The following is a 16,193-nucleotide window of genomic DNA, read 5'->3' as shown; positions in this document are numbered from 1 at the left end:
CAAAATTTTGCTTCCCATCTCTGCTATTCTATGCTTTGTGAATCTGATGGCCTTAGTTCCAGAAGGAGGAGTACTTCCACATGAAGACACAATACTGACTCCATTGAAATGGAAGTTAAGAATGTCATCTGGCCATTTTGGGGTCCTTATGCTTCTGGATCAACAAGCAAAGAAAGGAATTACTGTATTGGCTGGTGTGATTGATCTTAATTACCAAAGGAAATCAGATTAGTATTATATAGTGGAGATAAAGAAGATTATGTCTGGAATACAGGAGATTCCTTAGGACATCTCTTCATACTACTATGCCCTGTGATTAAAGTCAATGGAAAACAATAGCAACTCAATTCTGAGATGACTGCTAATGATCAAGACCCTACAGAAATGATTGTTTGGGTCACCCCACCAGACAAAGAACCATGACCAGCTGAGATGCTTACTGAGGGCAAAGGGAATATGGAATGCATGATGGAAGAAGGTAGTCCTAAATATCAGCTATGATCACATGACCAGTTGCAGAAATGAGGACTGTGTTTGTTGCATTTCTTCCTTGTATATGTGCATCAAATATTTTTGCTTTCAACACTGTTAAGATACAAGATATAATGAGGCTAATGCATTTTCAGTTGTACACATGTTAATTGTATCATGTTAGGTCAAAGTATGACTTTATAATTGTCCTTATTTAGAAATTACGTATGATTTAAGAAGATCTGTACAGGTGCCAAGTTGACAAGGGGTGGAATGTGATGTTTAAGGTTGTGTGTCATCTTGGTTGACCCATGATTCTCAGTGGTTTGGCAGTTATGATGTAGTCATTCTCCATGATGAGATCTGACATGATGTAATCACCTCTATGATGAGATTTGCTATGATCAGCCAATCAGTTGAAAGGGAGTTTCCCCAGGTATGTGGCCTGTTTCCAATATATATGGATATTCTGGAAAATCTCTCTCCTTTTTACTTGATCTGGATCCTGCATCTGGCTTCTCATCCTCTGACCTCTGGTTCTTTGAACTTGAGTTGGTGGTCTGCTATATAGCCTGTAGATCTTGGGATTCATTAGCTTCCACAGCCAGTGAGCCAGCACCCTGGCATCTTACCTACTAACCTAGGATCTATCATCATCTACAGCCCATGAGCTGGCAGCTTGCTGTCTGACCTGCTGATCTCGGGTTCATCAATCTCTACAGCTACATGAGTCAGGAGAAGCCTCTGGGCTCACGTCAATCCACAGACTTGGGCCTTGTCAGCCTCTACAACTGTGTGAGCCATTTCCTTGAGATAAATCTGTATATGCACCAAATAACTGCTATAAGTAATAAATTCATAAGAATGGAGAGAAAAGCTGGTAGGATGAGGTCAAATTTCCTAGAAAGTTCAGGATTTACAAAGAATAAGAAAAAATCATTTTAGGCAATGAATGTGCAGATCGGATCATGTCACTTTCCCTCTAAAATAGTCAATGGCTCCCCAGGCACAATTCCTGGCTCTTTTGTTGCACTTCCACAAGAGGAAGGCATCACTTGAGGACTAAAATGACTTCTTTTAATCTCCATATCCCAAGCATTCAACACAATGAATGCCTTCCACTGGAAGAGTCTCAATCTTCATCCCACAAACATATAAAGTCATTTAGAATCCCAACTAATGACCATATAAGAGCAGGAAGGGGGGAAAAAAAAGGTTGTTATTGAGGATTCAGGCCAGAACACACAAAAGATGCCCTTTATTAACTAAGAAGATGCCATCCAGTGCTATTTTATTAAACACCCAGAAGCAAACTAGTTCTACTCACATTGTTTTTTTTTTTTTTTTTTTTGCCCAAGTTTTCCTTCTTCTCTCCATAAGCTGTTACTTACAAGTCAGTCCTGCCATTTGATCTAAGCTCTATAGTGATAGTAAGGTCACCCCTATCTGTCTATTGTCTATTGTCCTCCTTCACCCTCCTCAGAGGAGCCCTGGTAGCACAGTGGATAAGTGTTCAACTGCTAACTGAAAGGTCAGCAGTTCAAACTCAGCAGCTTCATGGGAGAAAATGTGTAACTCTGCTTCTGTAAAGTTTACAGCTTTGGGAACCCAGTGAAGCAGTTCTGATTTGTCTGATTTGTCCAATACAGTCACTAATCAATGGATGACAATGGGTTTTACTCTCCTGAAGCTGTGCCTATATGGGAAGCATTGCTATGAAGCATGCCTTTGCAACAATGTGTCTTAGCTATCTAGTGCTGCTATAATAGAAATACCACAAATGGGTAACTTTAACAAACAGAAATTTATTTTCTCACAGTTTAGGAGGCTAGAAGTGCAAATTCATGGTGCTATAAGGGAAGGCTTTCTTCTTCTTTTGCCTCTGGGAGATCCTTTCCTTTTCAGCTTCTGTTTCCTGGTTCCTTGGAGATCTCCATGTGGCTTGGCCTCTATCTTCCCCCATCTCTGTTTGTTTAATCTGCTTCTTTTATATTTTATAAGAGATTGACTCAAGACACACCCTACGTTGATTCTGCTTCATTAATATAACAAGGACAACACATTCTCAAATGGGACTAAAACCACAGGCATACCCATTCCCATTGCTGTTGAGTGGGCTCATAGTAAATTACAGGCAATGAAATTAAGATTTACAACACATATTTTTGGGGGACATAATTCAATTCATAACACAATGTAACTAACATTCTCCTGGTGGCAGCCTGTTTTCTTCCAACAGCATATGCAAGAAACAGCTCAAAAAGTAATGTGGGTGTACAGGGGTCGAAGCATGGCATTTAAGGTATGTTGTAAGAACAATCAGAGGGTTGAATCTTAGGACATTGATGTAAACCCTGGAGGGATGAGGGGAGAAAAAGAAAGAGTGAGAGAGGATGAGAAGGAAAAAGGAAGGGATAGAAAGAGACACTACATTCATGTAGCAGAAATTCTTATTCTGACATCTCTGCTCAAAAGACTTGGATAAACTTGAGTGGGACTGGGGAAGGCAGAGGAGATGAGGTCAGTACAGGGAAGGGAATGGGTGTCAGGTCTTTTGCGCAGAGATGCTGGTATAAGAATTTCACTCTCTTACAGGACTAGAAGAGAGCCAATGCTTCACTCATTCACAACTGTTTTTAAAGCCCAAGTCATAGAATTGTTAACACACATACACACACAAGAGCATGTAAAATTGTTGAAATTTGAAAAGGGTCTGGGAATTGTTCTAATGTTAATTTTCTGGTTTTGATATTGTATAATATGTAAGATGTTACTATAAAGGAAAGTTGGGTGAAAAGTACATGAAATTTACTCTTTTGGCAACTTTCTATGAGTCTATACTTATTTCAAAATAAAAACTTTGAAAGAAACTCAAAAAAGATCTAAAATATTGAAAATGGGACTAATAATGTGAGAGGTGGTCCTTCCTCTCTCCCTTAGAACACCCAACTAGCAAAACAGAGGCTACAGGACACAGAGCTACATCCATAGACTTCAGGATTTAGGGACACACAACTAAGCATAAAGGTTTGTCTAGGACAAAACTAAGTAGGGACAGGTTGGTACAGTGGTAGAATTCTCACCTTCTATGGAGGAAACTCGGTTTGATTCCCAACAAATGCACTTCATGCACAGCCATCACCTGTCTGTTAGTGGAGGCTTGTATGTTGCTATGATGCTAAACAGGTTTCAGCAGAGCTTTCAGACTATAAAGGACTAGGAAGAAAGGTCTGGCAATCTACTTCTGAAAATCAGGCATTGAAAACATTGTGGATCACGATGGTCTGAACTATGACCAGTCTTTGGGACGGCCTGGACTGGGCAGCATTTCATTCTGCTGTGCATGGGGTCACTGTGAGTCCAGGATCAACTTGACAGCAACCAACAAGACTATCGAATCAAACAGGGAAGGAGTACATGTAGAGTGTACCCTGGGAACACTAGGCTCCCTGCCACCGTCCACTGTCTTTTAATGAGCAACTGAACTTTCTGAGGCTATGCTGCTGGACTTTATTTTCTTCCCACTGATTTTAGTTGACAGCCCAACTCTGACCAGACATTACCAAGGCAAAAGTTCTTCTTCCTTTTCTCCTGGACAACCATCCAGTTTTAGCCTAGCCTGAGAGAATACAGGCCATTATTAGAGCTTGAGGCACAAAAACAGTTCTGCAGCTAAAATGAATTAAGACCCTGCTCACCTGCAGCCCTGCTTGTTTATCTAAGTCTTGTCTACTCCACAAATGTGCAGTTCTAGGACTTATGCTGCTGCCCTTAGTATGCAAGGCAGATGCTGTTGGCTGCCTTCCTGGAGCTGATTCCTCGCCGCCAGCAGGATTTGCTTCAGCTGGTTTAGAGAAGCTGGCTTTCTACAGCACACACATCCCCAGGGTGCTGGGCAGCCACGGGAAGATGGTAGGGCATTCTGGGTTCACTCACAATAATTACCATCCTCTCTTTGGCTGAAGCAATAGATGTCGACAGAACACAGAGAAAACGTGTATTACACAGAGGCTAAGGAAATGTATATTTAAAATGAGTATCTTATACTTAATGATGAAGCTTTCACTTCTTTCTTCAACTCATTTGCTGTTAAGCAATGAAGCATCTGGAGAAAATATTTGTCTCTGCTGTTGAAACCCTGGAACATCGACTCTTGTTAACTTTCCAGTGTTGTTGTTTTAGAAGATCCAAATTCAGATGGCTCTTTATACATGTGTTAAAAATTATCTGAATCAGGTGTCCACAGAGATGATCTTCCTCCAGTCATTTCTCATACTGTGTAAGGAGGACTATGTGTACTTATAAAATGCAACCTACCTCCTTTCATTTGGGTAAGTGATTATGAGGAATTTTTTGTAGACATGAAACTTGATCACTGAGAAAGTAATTCTTTAAAGTGGTAGTTCTGTACCAGGGCCAATTTTGTTCCACAGGGGACAGTTAGCAATGTCTGGAGACACTTTCAGTTGTCACAACTGGGGGGGGGGGCACTACTGGCAACTTGATGTTTGTTGTTGTTGCTGTTATTTGCCATCGAGTCAGACCCAACTCATAGTGACCCCTCCTTGGGTTTTCGAGGCGATATCACTATGGAAGTAGCTTGCCCAACCTTCCTTCTGAGGAGTGGCTGGTGGGTTTGATCCGTCAGCCTTCTGGTTAGCAGTCAGGTGCCTTAGGCACTACGCTACCAGAGCTCCTAGCAACTTGATGTTTACATGCTGCTAAATATCCTACAGTGCACAGGACAACCTTGTTTCCACACAGCCACACACACACAACAACAAAAAAATTGGTCCAAAATGTTAATATTACTGACAAGTCTGAGAAATCCTGCTTAAAGATCTCAACTAACTTACCACAAATAACTTTCATTATTCAGTCAGTAAATATTTACTGAGAACCTAATATAATCATATAACAATATGCTAGGCTATGGGGTTTGGGGAGCCTGCCTTTATAAAGGTTTGTGGTTGAAACCCACGAGCTACTTCATGGAAGAATAATGTGGCAGTCTGCTTCTGTAAAGATTTACAATCTTGGAAACACTTTGAGGCAGAGAGAGACACACAGAGAGTGATAGAGATATTGCTAAGTGCCTGAGGGAAAATACAAATAGAGATGACTATGAGGATGAAGTTGTGAAGTTGGTGATGTGGAGGAACTGATATCCCTTTCCCAAAGACAACTTGCAAGCTACATGTTCACTCTCAAAGACAGCTCTCTCAAATGTAAAATTGAAATAATTTCTAGGAAAGGTCACCAAACCCCCAAGTACTTTTTAAGCAATCTTTCTTTGTGTGTATAGGTGTATTCTTAGAGAGAAATAGCCTACTACTTCCTTTGTGACTTTGTTTCTTAATTAAGAATTAAAAATTGTTTTCCTAACAGGAATTTTTGCCTGGTACCAGGAAAATGCTTTTTATTCTTTATTTCTTTCTGCTATTCTAAGTCCTTCTTTCTATCTACACCTTTAAAATACTGATAAATACACAGTATAATTCTGTAACTGGTAATTAACTAAGCAAAAATACCTCTCTTACCAGATGCCTTGAAGGAGATTCTGACTTATGGCAACCTCATGTGTGTTAAAGCAGAACTGTGCTCCATAGAGTTTTCAGTGGCTGATTTTTTCAGAAGTAGATTGCCAGGTCTTTCTTCTGAGGTGCCTTGGAGTGGACTCAAACCTTTAATCTTTTGGTTTGTGGTGGAGTGTTAACACTGCACCACCCAGGGATTCCAAGCAAAAATACTGGCCTCTTGTATTTCCTCAGGAAATCACATAAATTTATTCATAATTTTGAGGATGCATTTCCCTAAACATCTATCATATGACCTCTTTCTTTTTCAGTACCTGGTACCAGGAAAATGCTTTTTATTTTTTATTTCTATCTGCTATTCTAAGTCCTTCTTTCTATCTACACCTTTAAATACTGATAAATATACAGTATAATTCTGTAACTGGTAATTAACTAAGCAAAAATAGTGGTGCCAGGTATGCAGCGGAGCAATTGTCTCCATACTCCCTACTCCCATTTCTCAAGCTGAAATAAGCTTCGGAATAGACTAAAAGAATGTTAGAACAACACAAAAATGCTCATGAAAGAGTAAAATAATCATAGGAAAAAGGGCTTATCCCCCAGGAAAATTAGTGACCAGATCAAAGGGTTTTCAGTGATAAAAGTGTATCTACAGTGACTTTGCAAGGCTGAAATTGCCTAATGATTATTTCCGTCACAAATACCAGAGACAATTATGTATCTTTCATGTCAGCAATGCAGATGATAAAACTGTCTGGAACAATATCATTGACAAATATGTACTCACAGCAAAGATAAAATTGAAATCAGTTATGAAACAGAACTACCAGATGCCATATGCCTGCACATGAGCTAGACAATATTCCAGGCACTCTTACAAATCAAATAATTAACATACATATTTGGGCCTCTACTCTGTGAATTATGCTGCACAAAACTAAGCAGCAGCTTTTCTGTTGTTTTTTCAGTTTGTGTTTGAATCTTGACTTTGACACTTTCTAGTTCTGGGACCTGAGAGAGTTAGTGTAATGTCCCTGAGTCTATATTTTCCCTTCTGTAAAATTAGAAAAATCATACCAATCTCTCAGCAATTGGTTAGGTAGGTATTACTGTTAGTTGCTATCAAGTCAGCTGTGACTCTTAGTGCAGGTACAAAAGAATGAGCTATTGCCCAATCCTGAGCCATACTTATGATCATTGGTATGTTTGAGTCCACTGTTGCATAGTATCTTCCAACCTATGGGACTCATCTTCTAGCACTTTATCAGACAATATTCTGTTGTGATCCATGAAGCTTTTATTGACTAATTTGTGGAAGTAGATTGCCAGACCTCTCTTCCTCATCTATCTTAGTCTGGAAGTTCTGCTGAAACCTATCCACCATGGGTGACCCTGCTGGTATTTGAAACACAATGGCATGGTTTCTAGTGTTACAACACCCAAGCTATTCCAGTACAATAAATTGATAGACAGGTGGTGGAAGCAGTTGTTAAAGCAACAAAAAAGCAAAATATGGACATCAAGGAAGCAGCTACCACCCTGAGGGGCTGGGAGAACAAAGGACAGAGGTTGGGGTTATTAGAAGCTAGAAGCTTGAAAGAAAGACCCTGTGGAGCTGAGAGTCAGGTATCTGAGGAAGAGGGATCAGCTTTTCTGAGGTGCTGTTATCTCTGACCCTTAAGAGGCCCACAGAGCTGAGTTTCAACAGATTCTGGAAAGGCGCTACAAAGAGCTAGACACTAGAGCCAGCTGCCATGCCAGTGATAGGGCATCACTGGAGTGGCACTCAAAGAACAATGAGCAAATGAGAAAGAGCAGGTCTCTTTCCCTCTCCAGCCTCTGGCATTTCTATTGGTAGATGGCAAAGAGAAAAGTGACTGCAAAGAGTCCCAGTATCACAAAGCAGAGGACAGATGCCTGGGTTTGGAATTGAGAGCCGATAGTTTAAGATATGGCCCATTCATCCATGCATTATGTATACTTACGGAATGTTTACTGTATGTCAGAATGTGAAGTTCTGTGCTAGGTACTGGGAAGTCTGGAGAATTAAATGAAAAATTCTTATATACAGCTCAGTGACTACTGCAACTAGACCCCCAGTTAAAATCAGCTTTCTCCTACCTCATGTCCAGTGGGAAGCATAAGAGAAAAGAAAATGGAAAGCAAAACAAACCAAAAAAAAAAAAAACCTCAGCTCCTGACTTCCGTTCCTTAAAGAGTTTCTCATGTTTAGATTAAGTATTGGTGTGGGGTAAGTCAAATACCAAAGTACAAAATCATGTATGTTTGCACACTTTAACAAGTATTTCAGACTGTAACTGTTTTAAGAATTCAGAGAAACAAAATATTTTGATACTACCAGGGAAGTCTTCACAAAGAAGATAGAAATCTAGCAAACCTGAAAATTTAGATAATGACCAAAAGGGGTAAGATCGTTTGAAATGGGAGAAAACACATGAGCAAAACCAAGCATGGTGAGAATTTTCTGGGTATGTATGTTGCCATTCATCCTCAAGGAATGAAGGATGTATTATGAAGGACGTATTCATGACATGGAATGTGGAAGATGGGGCCTGTAGAGTATTTCTGGATTTTATTCTGGGTGTAGAAGAGCTATTGGAGTTTTTTGAATGAGCCGAAATTATGTTTTAAAAGTATTCTTTATCTTTGTAGCCTCTACCATAGCTAACATAATACCTCGCATATAATGAGATCTTTGTGGAAAAAAAAAATTATGTGGAATGGAATGGAATCATAAAGGCAGGTCTTGACTTTAAAAATATTCATATATCTCTCTTTTAATTATATTAATAAATACATTTATGAAATATTTAGTGCAGAATGAATGTGGATTGTTGAATGGAAAACCAATTTGCTCTGTAAGCTATTCCTCAAATGACAATAAAAAAATTGTAAAGGAAAGAAATGTTTGATTCAGTCAATGAGCATTTTTAAGACCAAACGTTCAAGAAATAAAAGCAGTAGAGCAATATAAGAATTTTTTTAGCAACAAGGAAATATGTCACAGTGACAATGACCAATACTGACTTTGGAGAAACTGCGAGTGGCTTGTGAAATTGTCATGAGTTTACACACACACACACACACAAAAATTGTTGAGGCAATATAATTTTGAATTAATAGAGGTATTCATACAGAAATTAATGGTATAATTGATGTGAATTTTGAATATGACTTTGCAGAGTATGTAATATACTCACAACTAATCTCTTGTTTTCTCTTTGGCAGATTCATTACAAGACTTTGGCTTTTCTATTGACCAGTGTTCCAAACTATTAAAACCAAATATCAACATTAGATTTGGAATCATTCTGAGTAAGTAATAATTATTAGCATGAAAGGAAACATTGCACAGCTGCTTCATGCTTCTTACACCCAATGACATGGTAACTATAATGGCTGGCTAAACTGTTCCCCACTACTCTCTGGAATTAACTCTTTTCATCTTCATTCTCCATTCTCTCTCTGATAATATCAAAATAGAGTAAAATTCTCATTTAACGCTATGTTTTCGTACTGCAAAAGACTCTAGGCACTCATTTAAACAATATAAACACCTGGAATCAATATAACCAGAAAAAGAAAGAATATTTTGAGCCTAAGTATTGATGTCTACTCAGGAAAGAGCTTGTGCTCAGTTATCTCAGCAACAAACAAATTTACTACCAGCAGCACAGTTTGTCACTTGTGCTATTTTGTTTCCCAAACACCTAACAAATTTTTAAACATTGACACAACCCCTCCCCATCAATGAGCTAAAACACTTTCTGATTGTTCAATTTTTATGATTGTGTCATTATGGTTAGGCAATATATGTTCTATAGTTAATAGACTATCTCCCTTTTAAATGGTTTTATCAACAGCACAGGAAAAGATTTGAAAAAAACTTAGCATATGGAATCATTCCAGGGAAACTTAGGGAACCTTCTCAGAGGCCAAGAACTCTCATGCATCTTTGCATTTCCAGAAACTTGCACAATATCTGACTCTACAGCAGCTTGAGAAAGAAAGAAAAAAGAGGAATGGAAGGAGGAATGAGAGATTGTAAGATTAAAGGGAGGAGGTGAGAAAAAAGCAGAGAATTAAAAGGCATGACCATGGTGCATCATGGCACTTCCTACTGTAACTACAATGGAACATCTGTCTAGCAACAGTGGATGTGTGGGTAGATTTGACCACATGCCACCCACTATCCCACTATGTTGTAGACTCATAGTGCTATGTAGCTGAGAAGTTCTAAAAGCCAGACCTTCAGACCTTGCATAAAGGGGCCATATTTCCCCTTTATGAGTAGGGAAGTGGACAGGTAAACCACTTTGCCCCAGAGAAATAAAGATTGAGAAGGGGCCACCTTCCATACCCCGGGCCACCCTTCATACGTGGCATCATAATCCCTTATAGCATTACCTAAGTGCTGTGTTACCAAGAAAAGAACTTTTCCCACAGAGAGCAGACTTCTGAAAAAGAAAAGTCTTTTGGTTCATCCTGTTATAAATTTTAAATGCCTGTTATATAAACGAAACTCACTGGTAAAGCTGTTCTTCTCTTTCCCTTAGGAGAGGACATCAATGAGCTATTTCTTGATGTAACTCTTCTCACAAAAGGGTCATCCATTTTGAATTTCTCCTATCCTGTCTGTGAACTGGATCAACCAAAGTTTTCTTTCTGTGGAAGAAGAAAAGGGGGTAAGTTGTCTGTCTTGCTCCCTGCCTGTTAAGGTAGAGAGAGAGAGGAACAAGAGCTTGAAGCTGGGGTCAGACACACAGGTTAGGCCCTGGTTCTACCACTGACCTGTGGACAAGGTTTAATCTCATTGAAAGGCGTCTGTGAAATAAAACAATGGTGAGGCCTCTCCCGCATACTTTACAGGGCTGTTGTGAAGATGGAATGAGTCAATGTACTTGAGATGCTTAATAACACCAAGTTCTTAGTGTTAACAGTGACACCTGATGAAAAGGTGCAGCACTAGAAAAAACCAATAGCTCCCAAAATCCCATTGAAATTCAAAGTGTTTGCAAGTGTACTTGTTTCCCAGGGCTGCTGTAAGTGAGTACCACAAACTAGGTGGCTTAAAGTGACAGAAATTTATTCTTTCACAGTTCTGGAGGCCAGGTGTCCAGATTCAGGGTGTCAGCAGGGCCATGTTCACCCCAAAGTCTCTAGGGGTGGATTCTTTCTTGTCTCTTTCAGTTTCTGGCAGCTCCCGGCATCCCTTGGCTAGTGGCAGCATCACTCCTGGCTCTACCTCCATTGTCACATGCCCATCTTCCCTCTGTGTGCCCGTTTGCATCTCTTCTCTTTTATAGGATACCATTCACAGTGAATTAGGACACAACCTACTCCAATATGACCTGTTGTTGTTGTTGTTATGTGCCGTCGAGTAGGATCCGACTCATAGCAACCCCTCCTTGGGTTTCTGAGGCGGTATCACTATGGAAGTAGATTGCCCAACCTTCCTTCTGAGGAGTGGCTGGTGGGTTTGAACTTCCAGCCTTCTGATTAGCAGTCAAGTGCCTTAGGCACTATGCTACCAGAGCTCCTCCAATATGACCTAGTGTTCATTTAACTGATAACACCTTCAATGATCCTATTTCCAAACAAGGTCACATTCACAGATGTCAGAGATTAGCACTTCAAAAAATCTTTTTGTGTGACACAATTCAATCTATAACACCAGGTTTCTCCTCAGCAATCTCTTCAGTTGCAAGGTCTTTACAATATGTCAATGGACTCTGAGGGAAAAAAATGTAAGCTTACTAAATGCCACTGTTTTACTGTGGTGTTTCTTATTTGTGTCATTGAGAGGTACATCAGGTAACTAGACCTAAAGTACAGAAGTAGAAAGCCCACTGTTTTATATCTTCTCTCTCCAATTCACTAGCCCCCTCCTCATTGTCATACATACCTCCTGAAGAGTGTAAGAAACCCAAGCCTGATTCCGCACCTCTCCTCATTTGTCCTACTTGTCCTCAAGCCCTGAGATGCTTCTGTTTACTTAACTAAACTTGGGTCTTTTCTGTGATTGTCCTTCCCCAGGACAGGTTCTCTTCCAGCTCCTCCCTCTTGCCCATAGCCTCCTTCCTAGTTCCAGTGGCCAAAAAGAAATAAACCCCCAAGCCCACACCCTTAGCCCACATCCCAGAAGCACCCTTTTATCTATTCCTCCATTAAGGAAGCTGGAATTTTAACAGTAAAGTTCCTTGTGAAATCACCCAGTTATCTTTCCTAAACAAAAGATCTACAAGAAATTGGAGTCCCCACTACACACTGGGATGTGGAAAAAGGAAACGTGTGCCCAAAAAAGAAAATAGAGAATTTAAAAGAATATAGGCCAGATGGCATGAGGAGCTTTCCAGAGAGGTGCACTCTGGGCTGGGATGTGACTTTGCTGTAATTTGTAGATGACCTGCCTCAGCACAGCTCTTCCTCCTCATCATCCTTTCACTCCTCTAAGTGAATGGCACATGACTACATCACAGTACTTGAGTTGCTTATGCTCTTTTTCTCATCCCCACTAGACTGTGAGTTTCCTCAGGGTATTCTCTTCATTTTTTTGTCCTCAGTATTACATATATGTCTGATACATGATAAATAAATAAATAAATAATAAAATAACCCAAACATGTTATCGTTGAGTTTACTTCAACTCACAGCAACCTCATGTATTGTAGAGTAGAACTATGCTCCATAAGACTCTCTTGCCTATAATCTTTATGAAAGCAGATGTCTAGGTCTTTTTTCTGTAATACTGCTGAGTAGATTGGAACCACCAACCTTGAGGTTAGTTGGAGAGAATGAAACACTTCCTGGTCCTGTGTCATCCTCACAATGGTTGCTACATTTGAGCCCATTGTTGCAGTCACTGTGTCAATTCATCTCATTGAAGGTTTACCTCTTTTTTACTGACCCTCTACTTTACCAAGAATTATATCCTTCTCCAGGAACTGGTCCCTCCTGATGTGATGACATGTCCAAAGTACATGAGATGAAGTCTTGCCATCTTCACTTTCAAGGAGCATTCTGGCTGTAGTTCTTCCAAAACAGATTTGTTCATTCTTCTGGCAGTCTATGGCATACTCAGTATTCTTTGCCAATGCAATAATCCAAAAGCATCAATTCTTCTTCAGTCTTCTTTATCATTGTCAAGCTTTTGCATGCATATGAGGCTATTGAAAACACCATGGCTTGGGTCAGACACACTTTAGTCTTCAAAGTGACATCTTTTTACTTAAACACTTTAAAGAAGTCTTTTGCAGCAGATTTGCACAATGCAGTATGTCATTTGATTTCCTGACTCCTGCTTCCACAGTCAATGATTATGTATCCAAATAAAATGAAATACTAGACAACTTCAATCTTTTCTCTGTTTATCATGATGTTGCTTACTGAACTGGTTGTGAGGATTTTTCTTTTCTTTATGTTAAGGTGTAACCCATACTGAAGGTTATAGACTTTGACTGTCATCAGTCAATGCTTCAAGTCTTCTTTGCTTTCAGCAAACAAGGTTGTGTCATCTGCATACTGTCAGTTTTTAATGCATCTTCCTCCAATCCTGATGCTCTTTTCTTCTTCATGTAGTCCAGCTTCTTGCATTATTTGCTCAGCATACAGCTTGAAAAAAATATGAAAGGATACAACCCTGTTGCACATCTCTCCTGATTTTAAACCACTCAGTGTCTCCTTGTTCTGTTCCAACAACTGCCTCTTAGTATACATGTAGGTTTTTATATGAGCACAGTTAAGTGTTCTGAAATTCCCATTCTTCACACTATTATCCATAATTTTTTATGATTCATATAGTCTGATGCCTTTGCATAATTGATAAAAAATAGGTAAACATCTTTCTGATATTTTATGCTTTCAGCCAACATCCATCAGGCATCAGCAATGGTATCCCTCATTCCATGTCCTTTTCTGAATCCAGCTTGAATTTCTGACAGTTCCCTTGATATACTGCTGCAACTGTTTATGATTTATCCTCAGCATAATTTTACTTGCATATGATATTAGTGCTATTGTTCAATAAATTCTCCATTCAGTTGGATCACTTTTCTTGGAAATAGAAAATTAAATGGCTCTCTCCCAGTCAATTGGTCAGGTAGCTTCTTCCAAATTTTTTTGGCATAGAGTGAGTGCTGCCAGCATTTTGGTCTTTTCTTTCTTCCCTGTCCTTTTAATGACCTTTTGCTTTTTTCCTGTATGATGTCTTTGATGTCATCCCACAACTCATCTGATCTTTGATCATTATTAGTTTTCAGTCCATCAAATCTCTTCTTGAGCTTGTCTTTAAATTCAAGTGGGATGTACTCAACTTGTACTTTGGCTCTTATGGACTTGTTTTCATTTTCTTCAGCTTCGGTTGGAACTTGCATATGAGCAATTGATAGTTTATTCTACAGTTGGCCTTGTTCTGATTGATATTGAGCTTCTTCATCATCTCTTTTGACAGCTGTTAATTTGATTCCTGTGTATTTTATCTAGTGAATCCACATGCTTTGACACTATTTATATTGTTGAAATAGGTATTTGCAATGAATAAGTAATTTGTCCTACAAAATTCTATCATACAATCTCCGGTGTTGTTTCTATCACTATGGCCATGTTTTCTAGTTATTGATCCTTTGTCTTTGTTTCCAACTTAACTCATTCCAATCATGACTGATTATCAAAGGATCTTGATTGTATGTTTGATCAGTTTCAGACTGCAGAAGTTAGTAAACATTTTCAGTTTCTTTATTTTTGACATTAATACTTAGCACATAAATTTGAATAATAGTTATATTACCTAGTCTTCCTTATGGGTGTATGGCTATCATCCTATCACTGACAGGACTATACGTCAAGATAGATCATGAAATGTTCCTTTTGATGATAAATATGATACCATTTCTCTCTAAAGAGTCATCCCCAGGATAGTGAAACAAATGTTTCTCTGATTAAAAATGGCCAATATGTAACTATGTAGCTACTTGAAGATGATGTTTGTTATTACTATTATTGTAGTATTGTGTATATAATAGTATTAAGGTAAATAGGAGCACATCCATGAGTATACATAAATTGGCAGAGGTTATTTCCACATATGTACTTGTATGTGCTTTAAATATATCCAAGGATATTGTAGCACAAACAGGGGACAAAGTTCTGAAAACTTCTTATCAATAACTCAATACCTTGAGAAAATGACTTGTTGGGCTTGGGGACTTAGGTCTCATGGGGCATCTAGGTGAATTGGCATAACATAGGCCACGGAGACAATGTTCTACATCCTACTTCACTGAGTAGTGACTGGGGTCTTAAAAGGTTGTGAGTAGCCATCTAAGATATAGTTATTGGTCTCTTGTCAACCAGAGTGAAGAAGAATGAAGAAAATCAAACACACAAGCAAACAATTAGTCCAAAGGATTAATGGACCACACTAATCATAGCCTCTACTACTTGGAGGTCAGGAGAACTAGATGATGCCCAGCTATCATTACTGACTGCTCTGATTAGGATCACAATAGAAAGTCCTAGACAAAGAAGGAGAAAAAAAAATGTAAAGCAAAAATTCAAAACCATAAAAAAGACTAGATTTACTAGTCTGATAGAGACTACCGGAATCCCTGAAATTGTAGCCCTTAGACACCCTTCAAGCTTGCAACTGAACTTATCCCTAAGGATCAGCTTTCAAGCAAATAGTAAAAACTAACTCACTGACGTTGAGTCGATTCGATTCACCGCGACCTCTCCTTGGGTTTCCAAGGAGGTATCTCTATGGAACTAGATTGCCCAATCTTCCTTCTGAGGAGTGGCTGGTGAAACAAATAATAGATAGACCCAAATATAAAGGGATTAATACACCAGGGAACAATGTACTTCTTAGTACAATCAACCACTTGAGACCAAAAAGGCAGCATATCTTCACCTCCCCCCGCCAAAAAAAAATCAGAAAGAAGGAAGGGGCAAGAAAGAAGGACAAATGGAAACAGGGAACCCAGGGAGGAAGTGAGAAGAGTGCTGTTACAATGAGAAGATTGTAATCAATGTTATAAAACAAAATGTGCATAAATTTGTTGAATGGAAAAACCAATTTGTTCTGTAAATGTTTACCCAAACTATAATAAAATAAATAAACAAATAAATAAAGGACTAAATAAATAAAATACTAAAAAAAAAAAAAAA

General features: G+C 39.0%; 1 protein-coding gene across 1 annotated transcript in view; it reads left to right on the top strand.

The window, feature by feature from the left end:
* Positions 1 to 16,193, top strand: part of LY86 (lymphocyte antigen 86) — a 158,066-nt gene that overhangs the window by 86,195 nt on the left and 55,678 nt on the right. The window contains exons 2-3 of the mRNA XM_007935343.1: positions 9,258 to 9,344; positions 10,586 to 10,714. Coding sequence (XP_007933534.1) covers positions 9,258 to 9,344; positions 10,586 to 10,714 — 216 coding nt within the window. The remainder of the gene's footprint in view (positions 1 to 9,257; positions 9,345 to 10,585; positions 10,715 to 16,193) is intronic.

This window comes from Orycteropus afer, unplaced genomic scaffold, assembly GCF_000298275.1.
Source record: "Orycteropus afer afer isolate SDZICR_OR568_19922 unplaced genomic scaffold, OryAfe1.0 scaffold00027, whole genome shotgun sequence".
Lineage (NCBI taxonomy): Eukaryota > Metazoa > Chordata > Mammalia > Tubulidentata > Orycteropodidae > Orycteropus > Orycteropus afer.
Note: the sequence above shows the minus strand (reverse complement) of the source record. Positions and strands in the feature narration are given on the sequence as shown.